The 14,833-nt window shown below is 36.4% G+C and overlaps 1 protein-coding gene across 1 annotated transcript in view; it reads right to left on the reverse strand.

The window, feature by feature from the left end:
- SLC9C1 (solute carrier family 9 member C1) overlaps positions 1–14,833 on the reverse strand; it is a 92,906-nt gene that overhangs the window by 21,233 nt on the left and 56,840 nt on the right. Inside the window, exons 15-20 of the mRNA XM_070403773.1 lie at positions 14,560–14,755; positions 10,878–11,063; positions 7,169–7,318; positions 5,772–5,823; positions 4,445–4,593; positions 2,986–3,111 (exon numbers count right to left, since the gene is read on the reverse strand). Coding sequence (XP_070259874.1) covers positions 2,986–3,111; positions 4,445–4,593; positions 5,772–5,823; positions 7,169–7,318; positions 10,878–11,063; positions 14,560–14,755 — 859 coding nt within the window. The remainder of the gene's footprint in view (positions 1–2,985; positions 3,112–4,444; positions 4,594–5,771; positions 5,824–7,168; positions 7,319–10,877; positions 11,064–14,559; positions 14,756–14,833) is intronic.

The raw sequence follows: 14,833 nt of genomic DNA on the forward strand, positions 1-14,833 counted from the left end.
TGACAAAATTCAACATCCTTTCCTGATAAAAACTCTCAGCAAGGTAGGAATAGAAGGATCATACCTCAACATAATAAAAGCCATATATGACAAACCCACAGCCAACATCATAATCAATGGGCAAAAACTAAAACCATTTCCCCTGAGAACAAGAACAAGACAGGAATGCCCACTCTCACCACTCCTGTTCATCATAGTACTGGAAGTACTAGCCATTGTGATCAGACAAGAAGAAGAAATAAAAGGCATCCAAATTGAAAAAGAAGAAGTAAAACTGTCCTTATTTGCAGATGACATGATACTGTACATAGAAAACCTAAAGACTCCATCAAACAATTATTAGAGTTAATAAATGAATTTGGCAATGTAGCAGGATACAAAATTAATGCCAAGAAATCTAAGGCATTTCTTTACACCAATAGTGAACTTACAGAAAGGGAGACTAAAAAAGCAATCCCATTTACCATCACACCAAAAAAATTAAGATACCTAGGAATAAACTTAACTAAGGAGGTAAAAGACTTATATGCGAAAAACTACAGGACACTGAAAAAAGAGATAGAGGAAGACATAAACAGATGGAAGAACATACCGTGTTCATGGATTGGTACAATCAACATCGTCAAAATGTCCATACTACCCAAAGCAATCTATAGATTCAATGCACTCCCCATTAAAATACCAATGGCATATTTCAGAGATCTAGAACAAACGTTCCAAAAATTCACCTGGAATAAAAAAAGACCTCGAATAGCTGCAGCAATCCTGAGAAAGAAGAACAAAGCAGGTGGGATCTCAATACCAGATATAAAACTGTATTACAAAGCCAGTGTTCTTAAAACAGCTTGGTACTGGCACAAGAACAGACATATAGATCAATGGAATAGAATAGAAAACCCAGAAATTGACCCAAAGCACCATGTCCAATTAATATTCGACAAAGGAGGCAAGAGCATACAATGGAGTCAAGACAGTCTCTTCAATAAATGGTGTTGGGAAAATTGGACAGATCCATGCAAAAAGATGAAACGAAACCACCAACTCACACCATACTCAAAAATAAACTCAAAATGGATAAAAGACTTAAATGTAAGACGGGAAACCATAAAAATACTAGAGGAATCCATAGGCAGCGAAATAGCAAACATATGTCGAAGGAATTTCTTCTCTGATAATGCTCCTAGGGCAATGGAAACTAAAGAGAAAATAAACAAATGGGACTACATTAAAATAAAAAGCTTTTGCACAGCAAAGGAAACCATCAACAAAACAACAAGAAGACCCACTGCATGGGAGAACATATTTGCCAATGATATCACCGAAAAGGGTTTAATCTCCAACATTTACAAGGAACTCATGAAACTTAATAATAGGAAGATAAACAATTCAATCAAAAAGTGGGCAATGGACCTAGATAGACACTTTTCAAAAGAGGACATACAGAAGGCTGAAAGACATATGAAAACATGTTCAAAGTCACTAATTATACGAGAGATGCAAATCAAAACGACAATGCGTTATCATCTCACACCTGTCAGAATGGCTATCATCAACAAATCAACAAACAACAAGTGTTGGAGAGGATGTGGAGAAAAAGGAAACCTGGGAATGCAGACTGGTGTAGCCTAAGTGCCCATCATCAGATGAGTGGATTAAAAAACTGTGGTACATCTACACAATGGAATACTATGCTGCGGTAAAAAAGAAGGAACTCTTGCCTTTTGCAACAGCTTGGATGGAACTGGAGAGCATTATGCTAAGTGAAATAAGCCAGTCAGAGAAAGATAAGTACCACATGATCTCACTCATTTGTGGACTATAGAGAACAACATAGACTGATGAACAGGGACAGATCCAAAGACAGAGAAACAGCAATCAGATTTTTATTCCCCAGAGGGAAAGTAGGGGAGGGCGGGGGTAAGGGGAAGAGATCAACCAAAGGACTTATATGCATGCATATAAGCCAAACCAATGGACATGGACAACAGGAGGATGAGAGCATGAGTGGGGGCGGGGGCGGGGGAGGAGGGAGAGGGTTAATGGGGGGGAGAATAAGGACACATTTTTAATTCCTTAACTAATAAAGAATTTAAAGATAAAAAAATATATAGTTCATGAGGGAGATATAAAGATGATTGTAATGTATATACTTAATGTTATAATAAAGATATATAATGAGTACAATGGCAACCCCTTTGGTCCTTCAAACTGGGGATGGACCACACAGGATGATCTATTGGTAGATCATCTGCTTTGGGTGTTTGACCCCAAAGCCTACTTTTCTGTGTACCCTCTGCAGGAATGTTTTCAGAGCATCAATAATCAGGGAAAGTTCGGGAAAAAAAAGGTGAGAAAAAAGGGCATTTCAAGAAAAGTAAATAATACCCACAGAGGAATAGAATTAGAAAACAGTACAAAATGTTTGAAGCACCATGAATGGTTTAGTATAGAATATAGAGTATAAGATGAATGAGCAACAGAAGATGAAGATGGAAAGATAGGCAGGAAGCAGTCTGTAGAAGACTTTGCATGCCATTCAAAGGGATTTTGATTTTATCCTATAGGCAATAAAGGACATTTAAGGAATTTTAACCTGGCCCTAGTTGATTTGGCTCAGTGGATAGAGCATCAGCTTTCAGACTAAAGGGTCCTGGGTTTGATTCCAGTCAAGGGCATATACCTTGGTTGCAGTCTCCTCCTTGACCCAGGCCCTGGTTGGGCTCATGCAGGAGGCAACCAATTGATGTGTTTCTCTCACATCGATTCTCTCTTCCACTCTCCCTAAAAAATCAAGGAAAAATATCCTCAGGTGAGGATTAACAACAACAACAAAACAAAAACAAAAAACAAAAAAAAAGAAAGAAAAAGAATTTTAACCTGGAGAATATCATGGTTAAATCATTATTTTTTAAAAAAGATAATTTGTTGGTACATTAAAGATGATATTTCATTAAAGAAGACATTAGTAGGAAATAAAAATATTACCTGAATAAAGTTTATATGGTCACTGTTTTTATCTAACCATGGAATATGGTATAGTGCTTCAGTAAAAGTAAGTGACTTGACAATGGGTTCAAAATCAAGCAATTCTCTTTTTTTGTCCATTATTAACTAAAATAAAAAGATTTAAGAAAGAAGATGAACAAAACTAGTGTTCACAGAATGTTTAAAACAATTATGGGTTTGCACCATTTCTTTTTTTCTCTTTTTCTTTTTCTTTTCCTTTTTTTTTTGCTTTTCTGAGACTTTGGTTTTTCCATAGAAACTTCCAACCTCTCTCTTCTTACAGCATTTTTCTGCTATCATATTCTAAAGTCATAGATTAAGCTTTTCAAAGTAAACCTTTTTACTAAAGTGCAGCAGATAGGCCAAAAAAGCACAGACCATATAAGTTCATTCAAAGAACATTTACAATGTGAAAACATCTGGGTAGCCAGCATCCAGATTAAGAAATAAAACATTTTCTGTATCCTAAAATCCTTCCTTATGTTATCTACTTGTCATTCCTCCTATACAAAGATAATCATTCTTCTATCACCCAAATCTAGCTTTGTCTGGGTTTCAGCTTTATTTGCATAAAATCAGAGATTATATACTTGTTTTTGTCTGCTTTCATTTGCTCAACATTATGTTTCTGAGATTCATCTACAATGTGCAGGGAGCAAAAATGCACTCATGTTATTTTCATTGTTGTATATGCTTATGTTGTATAATTATACCACAGCTTTGTCTACTATTGATTAATACTTTAGGTGCTCCAGTTTGGGGCTTTGTAATGCTTCTATGAGTGTTTTCTATACATATGTACATATTTCTGTTGAATATATAGTTATATCATCTAATTGTTGTGTCATAAGATATATGGTCAAATTTACTAGATTTTGCCAAATGATTTTCTAAAGTGATTGCATCAAGTTACACACCCACTCTAATGTTCCAGTTGTTCCATTATTTGCCTACACTTGGTATTGTCAGTTTAAAAAAAATTAAAAAATTCTGGTAGTTGTGTATTGGTCATTAATTTTAGTTTTTATTTGTATTAAGCTTATGAAATGCTATTTGGCACCTTTTGTTATCTGTATTGGCTGTTTGAATACCTTCTGTTGTGGAATGCCTATTCAAATCTTTTGCCCATCTTTTGAAAAATGGGTTTTCTGTCTTATTCTTATTGATTTGTAAGAGATTTTTACATATGGTGTTAGGGAAGGGTCCAATCCTAGAAAGAAGTGATCCCTCACTATGGCAAGAGAGGAAAGAGAAATTGACCACTGGAGCTGCGGGAAGAAAATGCTCTGTGGTGTGTGCTTTGTTCTAGAGAACTATTTTAAGTTAGACATTCATATCTCAGGGATGACCTATATTGGAAAGAGCCCAAAGTAGGTTTGAAGATCATAAATGACTATATAGAAAATAAGTATAATTGCTTGAAGATATTCTAGCTTACCTTGTTAATCTCATTAGCTTCAATTTTATGAAGAATTCCTCTTAACCTGAAAACCCTAACAATTTCTCTGGCCAAACTGAGCATGACATTAATCTCCTCCTTTGTTTTCATAGTGACAGCAATTTCTGGGTGATCATACTCTAAGTAACCTGAAAAATAACAAAAATTAAATGTTTAAATATTTCATTTGGACAAGAAACTAATATTTCTGCTCTAAATACATGAAATACAACCCTCAAAACAGGAAGACGTCTCTCTTCCTAAGGAGGCCTCTGCAATCAACCATTATTTGCCAGTACTTGCAGAGGTCTGCCTGCCATTTTTTTTTTTTGTCTTCAGCTCATTCTTGTGCTGTGAAGGAGGACAGATAGCCTCAGTCTCAGGACTAACCATTCTGATAATACAACTGGACACATGAACGGCTCTTCTAAGCTCTAAGTCTGAAGTTCGTGACTTAACTTTTTTATTCTGTTGACTATAGACTGGAGGCTTAGATATGGCTTTTGATTAAGTCTTTCCACTCACCCTGTCTGTGCATGGACATGCCGCATCCATCTATACTCTCTGCCTGTCTAGTCTGGATTCCCAGAGGCCCATGAGAATTTCATCCTCCTAGACTGTACATTTGGGCTTTTCCTTGGTCATGACTTCTTGTGTGGCTTGACAAGTATCTGCCATGTAAGTTCTCTCAAGCATGGCCTCATTCCCAGGCTTGCTGTGTCCTTTTGTACCCACCATCTGGTACCCAAATCCCTTCTCCTCACACAGGAATGTTATGCTATAGGAGTGTGTCTGTCTTACTCCTGGGATTTGTTCAGCAGCAGGAGTATGACCTGGCATGATTCAGAGAATAGGCTGTTGCCATGTTTGGGCACTGAGCCACAACAGAGGTCTGTGAGGCTCTGTTCTGATTTTAATTCTTTCTAAAGCCTAAGTCCTCAGATGGCAGCTCTGTGGCAAGTGGGAGATAAAAATAACTTCTTTCCTTTGATTGTTCAGGAAGGTATGCACATGTCTGGTTTGAGAAAAAACAGAATTTATAAGGTGATAATAACATGTGTAATCATGCCATGCAAATGTGTTTTCTTTAAACAGAAGTTAAAAGGCCTGCATTGTGGCATAAGGCAGATAGAACAAGTTTGGAGAGATAATATACAATTTGGTCCAGCCCAAAATGTGATCCTATAGATTGTTGAGGTTATCCACTTTATTAGTAGTAGTAAGTAGTAATTTATTATCAAAGATCAAGTTACTTATCAAAACCATTGCCTCTCTGCAGTAGTGATGATAAGAGATGATCATGAATCCTTAGGTGAGAGGTACCTACCTAGCTCTTTCAGAGCATGCACTGTATTCCTAGTTATTCTCTTTAATAACACCTACGAAACAAAAGAAACATCCCCATTGGAAAACAAACTATAATAACATGTCTTAACATTTGCAACGGATATATTTTTAAGCTAAATTAATAACTAGAGGAAAATATGAAAAGCTTTTCAGGGATTGGACTTGAATTTTGTGCACTGGATTCTATTTTGTTCCAGCAAGGTTGATGGAGAGGATAGGAAGTGGCATCATCAAGGTTGGTTTTGAGAAGCCTGAAGATGAGTCATATATTTTTCTTTAAAGCAACTTGTTTTAGGATCCTACTGATCCAGAAAAGTGTGGGCATGGTAGGTACTTTCCATTCAACTTTATGACAGCCTCCAAATGTGAGACATAGAGGCGGCTTTCGAGTTAGAAAGTTTGCCAAGATGTGTGAGAGCAAAAATGAGGCTTAAAAGTGGACAGCACCCTAAAGAGGCAAGTCCTTTTCTATTTTCTATGGTCTATCATCAAATCGCTGTGCTAAATATGAGTGGTTAGGAAACGAAACAAAATTTAGGGAAATAGTTTTAAAGTGATGGGTGTTGAAGGGAGGAAAGACACTGCTTTTTGTGTTCTACTAATAGTATTTAATATTTAATTTTCTCAAGTACTAAGTTTTGGCATATAACACATAGCATTCAAATGTTCTAAATTGCCTCAAGAAGTAAATATTTAATTTCTGATGTAGCTGATAAACTTTGATGCCCATGTCAGTGTGAATCTGACTCAATTGAGAAAATAAAATATAAAAGCTACAACTTAGGCCCTAGAATTCTCTTTGCTGCTTATGTGTTTGGGAGGCATAAACTCTCTTGGCTTCATTTTTCTCCTCTGCATAAGGAGGGAACTAGACAAGGTTTCCCTTTAGATGAGTTATTGTTACTTCTTTCCATTTGCCAGATCCCCATCCTTTAATTCTTTTACTATTTACTGTGGGAAAATAGGGGATAAAGAGAAACAGAAGGAACCTTTGTGAATGACGAAGAAGCTTTATGTGCCCCACACTGCCACCACTCACCATCCTCCAGTGTTTCCTGTTTAATGTATCTGTAGCCTGATCTATCCTGGAACTTGCATTGGGAAGGAATGGACCACTGTGCATGGGGGTCATGATTGCGTCTGCAAGGACTGCAAGGTATGTTCCAAGAGCTTTGTAACTTGTTAATATGGCACAGACATTTTAGTAAGAATGCTTTTCAGTAATAAAATGTACACTAGTTTAAGTTTTTACAAAAATTACCTAGCAAACCAGGGATCTAAGAACACATTTACATATATAGATAGAGAACATGATGGGTGAGTGCAACTGAACGGTAGGGAAAATAAACCCTTTTCTTAGTCTTTAGTTTTCCTCACCTGTTTAACCTGCTTAGAACTTGCAATCTGATCAATTATAGTCATTATGTCTGCTTCACCTTGGACATATCCTTTTAGGATAGCATATTTATAGGACAGCTGATGACTCATCCTCTTATCTATAAATTGCAGCAACTTTGGTGTTATGAGCTGAAAAAGGAGGACTGCTATTTAATATAAATTGTAAAAATTTTAGTTGATTATACATTGATTTGTTTAACTAAAATAGATAATATTAAGAAATGACATGTTCATAACAGTAACGATAGTAATTTGTCAAGGCTCTTATTATTGTATTCATGATACCTTTATAACTTCATGGGTAGAGCTACTTCCCTGTAACTAATAATGTTGGCCACCTGTGTAAAATGATGGCTTTATTTTTTCCTTATTTTCCTTATGGAGAATTGTATGCTATTTTCAACTGGTTTAAGTTCTTGGAAAACAATGCAATCAATCTTTTCTGGGCTTAATAGAAAATGGCTGTCTATAAAATACTGCCACTTTTACCTGCTAAATCTTCTGCTAAACCAGTGGTTCTCAACCTTGGCTGCACATTAGAATCACCTGGGAATCTTTTTAAAATCCTGATTTCTGGGCCCCATCCTCTGGAAATTCTGTTTCTTTGTTACTAATGTTGTGGCCCCACTCCATAACAAAGAAACAGAATTTCTGGAGGATCAGGCCCAGAAATCAGGATTTTAAAAAGATTCCCAGGTGATTCTAATGTGCAGCCAAGGTTGAGAACCACTGTGCTAAACTTTTTGTTAGTTGGTTCATTTGGGTTAGAACATACCACAACTACACTGAGTGGCCAGATTATTATGACGTTTGTAGGTAAATTAGCCATACACTGCATCGTATGGGATATAGAAGCCAAAGGCCTGTTTGAACATCTTTGCTGTCTGCAGATAAAAAGATAAAACGTCTCCAATTCGCACAGGAACACAAGGATTGGACAGTTGAGCATTGGAAAAAAGAGTCATGTGGTCCGATGAATCACGTTTCCAGTTGCATCATGCAGATGGCAGAGTGAAAATTTGGCAGAAACAGCGTGAAAGCATGCACCCCACATGCATGAGTACAACCTTCAAGCTGGTGGGGGCAGTGTTATGGTTTAAGGCATGTTTTCCTGGCATGATTTGGGCCCTTTAATTCATGTGGAACAATGTCTGAATAGCAAAACATACCTAAGAATCGTTGCTGGTCAATTTCATCCTATCATGTTGATGGCGTATCACAATGGAGATGGCTTCTTCCAACAAGACAATGTGTCATGCCACGGTGCTGGTATTGTGCGGGAGTGGTTTCAAGAACATGAGGGAGACTTTACCTTGCTTATGTGGTCTCCACAATCACCAGATCTCAATCCAATTGAGCATTTGTGGGACAAAGTTAAAAGAGCCATCAGGCAGTTGGTTCTACAACCATCAAATCTCACAGAACTGCAACATGCTTTTCATCAGGCATGGTGTCAGAGTCCTCTCATCACCTTTCAGCATCTCGTAGAGTCAATGCCAAGAAGAATTGCTACAGTATTGAAGGCAAAATGTGGCCCAATGAAGTACTGATGGGGTGGTCATAATAATCTGGCCACTCACGTTCAAATATATCCCATGTTCAAAGGCTGTTAAATTGTGTTGTTTACCCATATCTTCAGAAAAAAATCATTTCTACTGTCATCGTAAACAAACTGCTTCCCTATTTATAATGGTCTGGCCCTCTAGCAACTTCAGCATGAAATTATAGCTAATTTGCCTACAAATGTCAGGTGGTCATAATAATCTGGCCACTCAGTGTATAATCCCTCTTGGACCCCACAATTAACTTCTCACTGTCTTGTTGCTGAGGGTGTAAATCTCCAGGTTATCTCTCACCATTGTGCAGTCCTCTAACTTCAACAGAGTTGGCTGCTCCTTATATTCCTGGCTGTGCTCCATAATCTTCATACTCTGCCCTCCAACCACCTGCCATTAATCCTCAAGGAGCTCATATGCATGCATCCTTCAAGATTCAGTTCAAGTGTCAACTAGTAAAGAAAGTCTTTTATGTCTCACTAGTATTCTGTGCATACTACTGTTTTGTACTTACCCAACTCTTCTTCAATAAACTGTCTGGGGGCAGAAACTATATCTAATTTGTCTTCATATTTCAAGGGCCCACTATTTGACATAAGATAAAGGTTAATAATTTTCTGGATATATAAACAAGCTTTTCTTATGTGGCTCATCAATTTCTTCACTTAAAGTATTTGGTTAACTTTGTATATCTTCTATCAAAAAGAATCAACTAGTCACTGGAATACACAAGCCTTGCCTTCCTCATGTCAAAATGCAAATTAGCATTACTTATGGTTTCATATAATACTAAAAAGGAAAATGCTACTAGTTGCATACTTTTATACCTGGATGGCGTATGCCTCTCAATAGCAAAAGTATTTTTAAATGTGTAAGAAAGCTCTAAATATAAAGATTCTAATCTGTTAGCTTTATATGTAGATGAAATATATCTTATTTAGCTTTGTATCTCCCACAGTGCTTATATGTGTATGTGTCTTGTTTGTGTATGAATAGAGAAAAAGGCAGAAAGAGAGAGAGAGAAGAGGATATCTGTGTATATATATTTATTTATATATCTGTGTATATAAATAAAATATATTTCTAACACTTTGTGATAGAGGGAGTGTTATATAATTGAAATAATCATACAGAAAATAACTACCCATCATACTTGTTACAGAAAGATATATTAGACAATCAAAAGTAATTTTTGATGCTCTGATTCTATAATACTATAAATTTATATAACACAAAATCTATATTTTTTTGGTTTCTTGATTTTTATTTGTTTTGTCACCATGAATGATTTGCATGGTTATATTTTGTTGTTGTTGTCATAAAAGATGGGAATCTTTTATCCCTGCCTCTATAATAATAAACATTACTTGGGTGTTAATTTGTACTTATATTAATACTAGTGACCCAGTGCACGGATTTGTGCACATTGAAAGGAAATTAATTAGAAGGTGGCCAGTGGGGCAGGACTGGGCAAGACGGGCCGGACAGGCTCTGGAATCAACCTCCTACAGTCCCTTCCTGGCTGGCCACACCTGGGGCAGCACCACAGCTCAAAGTTCGTCTGTGGAGTGAATGGGGTCCCTCTGGCAGGTAGGATCCCTTGGCCTGGCCTGCGGGGATCGGGCTGAAACTGGCTCTCCAACATCCCCTGAGGGGTCCCGGATTGTGAGGGGGCGGTTCTTAGGTGATGCACCCCAGAATCAGGCTCCCTCCTCTTTGGTTCTGGGTGCATCACTCTAGAACCTCCACTGCCAAGTTACTGTAGCTCGAGAGCTCCTGCATTGAGAATCTGCCCCCTGGTGGTCAGTGCACATCATAGCTACCAGTTGGACAGTTGAACAGTTGGATGGTCACTTAAGGCTTTTATATAGAGAGATGGAATTTTTCATGTACTCTCTATTCAAAGAAAAAGCTATGTTGAGTATTTCTATACTTCCATGTACTAAATGAATTTCTAATATAATTTGAATATTTATGTTATAAAACTTAATTTGTCAAAGGAATCTAAAATTTGAAACATACACATCAGCCCAACAGAAGTGGAAGCCATACAACTCATCAACTTGTTTTAGTTTACATTTTATAAAACTATGAGAAGAAATTTGAAATTGCATAATTTAATAGTTCTTTACCTTCAAAATGCGTAGTATGCGAAGAAGTCGAATAGCTTTAAAAAACACCACTATTTCATCCAAATCAAAAATGTTATAAATGGACTCTGCCTCAACAATTATTACATCTATGATGCCAATTAATGCAATTACTAATTCAAATAGGTTCCAGGCGTGCAAAAAATATTCTTTCCTCATTGCTGCTATCTGTTGATTTTAAAAGGAATTATATTATTTGTTTGTGATTTCACTATATCCTTTTTCTACAATAGCTGAAACATCACTAGTTAAGTTTTTTCTCTGACCTACCTTAAGACTACTTTTCTAAAATACTAATACACTATCATATTTTAAAATAACAATTTGAAATTAAATGTTTCAAATGTCAAAGTCTATTCCAAAGGAGTAAATATTCAAAATAACTACTATTTTATGATAGCTTATCAACTCATTCCTTCTTTATTAAAAAAACCCTTTTATTGAAAATTACTATATCTAAGAGACTGGGAGGTGTCAAAAATATTGTGTATTTCAGCCGGGGAAATTGGGTTTCCTGTGGAATTTTAAAGAAAGAGTAAGTTTGCAGAAAATATATCTGTATTGAATATGCTGTTTGCAATGTCTGCACAGTATTTTGCTGGAGAAATCCAGTCAGCTCTTGTCTATGAGGCTCTAGATACAACCTGAGCTGAAGACATAAATATAGGAGTCATTAGACTATGGATGGTAAGAATTAACTAGGCACTGGAATGCACAAGCCTATGGATTCATTAGACTATGGATTAGACTATGGATAGTAAATGCCAGGGAAGTGAAGAGATAGCATGGCCTATGAGGCCCTTTACTGTTAATTCATGGCTGTGTCTCCTGTCTCAATTTCTATATCCTCTACACAAAGTTATCATCTCTCCAATGTCCACCTTGACCATCCCACCCCTAAGCTCCAGTCATTGGGAATGATGTCTCTTGTTGTGTCACAATGTTGCCTCTAAGTTTTACCTTGTTCTTGTCCATTATGCTGTGTGCTCATGGTACTCGTTTCCTACTTTGGCTCTTATTCATTATTCAAACTCCAACTCAAGTATCTACTACCCTTGAAGGTCTTTCTTTTCTGACCCTTTTATTCTGAATAAGAAAATCCTGTTGTTGTTTTCCCCCCATAGCTCCTGTGTAGTCCTTTATTATAATACTTAAGATACTGATTTGTAATTTGGATGAATTTGTTTTCTTTTAGCAGCCTTATGCCCCTACTCACCATGATTCAAAGGAAGTGTAGGAGGCAGACATAATCATGTCCCAGGGAAAACATATGCTTTATTACTAATTAAGAAATTGCTATGCTATTTATAAACAGATTCCTGTGTGTTTGGTGCTAGAGTAGTTTCCCTTGAGTCCGCTCACATCTGGCCAGGCTGAGGAAATTCAGTGTCTGAATCTATAAAGCAGAAGACCAGATTCTGGTCTTATGAGGTCCTGCCCACATCACCATTTAGCCTCCATAGATGTCTCATTTCCTTCTTATTGAAACAGGTATAAGTTGGATCATTCTCTCAGGAACTTGAAAAAATTAGTATAAAGACTGTATCCAAATTCCAAGTATTTCAAAATGTGAAGAAGTTATCTCCAGGTCACTAGAATACAGCCACAGGAGAGGAAGAGCCTGGTGTGGAAGGTAGGTATGGACTTCAAAGAAATAGGGGTTTGTTGAATGTAAGTTTGTCAAAGAATGTTTAGAAGTTCAGGTAATGTTCGCAGATGAAGAAAAGGAATTACTACCCTTCCTTTAAGAAAGATTCTAGAGGCCATCTCTAATAGGTTGAAGAGTGTTTGGGAAAATGTTGAAAATATAGGAAGGAAAAAATTTAAGGCAGCATTGTTTATTAAAAAGAACAATACCTATGAAGGGTTGGATTCCAATTCTACTATTAATTAGCTATGTGATTCCAGATTAGTAACACAATTTATCGGACACTCAGGTCCCTCATCTATAAAATTCACATGGTATATATAAGAGTACAGGGTGTCCCCAAAAATGTATACACACTTTAACAGCTGATAGCTCAATTGATGTTTCTTTCTTTTCAGATTTAACCTGTTGGAATGAATAATTATTCAGTGTGTATACATTTTTGGGGACTGTATGTGTGTGTGTGTGCGTGTGTGTGTGTGTTAAAAGGTCAATTTAAGGATTTGAAATGTTATAATAAAAAATGACTGGTACTTTATAGGTGATCATTTATTATTATTGTTGATAGCATAATGGATATTTTAAAAGGCATAGTATAAAGGAGGAGAACTGAATTAAACAGAAAAGGGGGTAGAGGAAATGTTAGATGAAGGCAAGTTTGAAAACTGGGCAGTGAGGACACATTTTGTGTGAAGTAGATGGGAGACAGGAACAGGGTTGCACAGGCTTGGGAGTATCATCTCAGCTATGATGGTTGACCATATCTCTACAGTCCAGTGCTGCTGTCATAAGTGCAGCGGTTCTCAACCTGTGGGTCGCGACCCCCTTGGCCATCAAACTACCCTTTCACAGGGGTTGCCTAAGACCATCCTGCATATCAGATATTTACATTATGATTCATAACAGTAGCAACATTACAGTTAAGAAGTAGCAATGAAAATAATCATGGTTGGGTCACAACATGAGGAACTGTATTTAAAGGGCCAGAAGGTGAGAACCACTGTATAAGTGGACCTGATTGGATGAAGCTATTGCTATTCGTGGCTATGACAGCAGATTCAATGTGGCAGAGTACAAAGAATAACAGAGCTAGAGGAATCTTCATTGATTATTTAGACCAACCCTGACTTTTAAAGAAGAAAAAAATTGAAATTGGGAGAAATTCAGTGATCTTGTGAACAGTTTGTCATAGAAAACTAAAATCAGAACCATTTTACTAAATTCCAGCTCTGGGCTCTTTCCACTATAGTACATGTTACAGTAAAAGATATTACATATTTTAGGAAACTCTTCATTCTCACCCTCACCCTGTAACTAACCCTAACATTAATTGCTTTATTTTTAAAAAAATATATGAAATGTCCTATGATCATTCCAACTAGCTTGGAATTTATCACATGTAATGTGATGGGTTGTGAGTCTATCCCCTCTGCAATAGTATCACTCTGCAGTAGCATTTTAATTTCCCATTAAAAATTTGAGACTCATTAATTTTATCCAAATATCAGATATACTTATTTTATTTAAACTTTCTGGCTAAAATATATTACAACTTGTTGATCCATATGACACAATATTGTTATCAATTTGTGGGTGTATATTTCCATTATTTGACAACTACCTTTATATTGGATTTAAAAATCAAATTATGATATCATTTTGTATAAATGAGTATCTATCCATCTATTTATCCATTTATTTATCTAGTTAGTGTAAAAATAGTAAAACCAACATCCATGTCTTTACTACCTTGCTAAGTTTAAGAACATTTCCAATACCTGTGAAACTCATTCTGGGTCCCTTTGACACACACTAATCCTTAAGTATGGATATGTTATATTGAGTCACCCTAAAATTATCTTTAAGAACTGAAGTTTATTTGTGTGAGAAGTGGAAGAGAATTTTATATACTCCTAGAAAACTGTAGCTAGTGTTGAAAAATGAAGTTAGGAAATCTCCCTCTTGAATATTACACACACACACACACACACACACACACACACACACATTGATTACCTTAACTAGGCACTCCAGGATGTAAAATCCCATAAATACGTAGTTAGATTGTCTTAATTCATCGTCATAGGTGTAATATATTGTGGGCATCCAAGAAATTATAATAGGGAACGTATTCATTAGTATCACAAGGTATCCGACATATTCAAATTCATCAGTAAATACTATTTTATGGAATACATTAAGAAAGCAATATCTGTAAAAAAAGAGGAAGTTTTATCTGATAAAAGAATTACATGGAATTATTTTCATTATATCTCCAGCTCTATTCTAA

The sequence above is a fragment of the Myotis yumanensis genome, unplaced genomic scaffold (assembly GCF_028538775.1).
Source record: "Myotis yumanensis isolate MYYU_CA2020_CCGP unplaced genomic scaffold, mMyoYum1.0.hap1 SCAF_2, whole genome shotgun sequence".
Lineage (NCBI taxonomy): Eukaryota > Metazoa > Chordata > Mammalia > Chiroptera > Vespertilionidae > Myotis > Myotis yumanensis.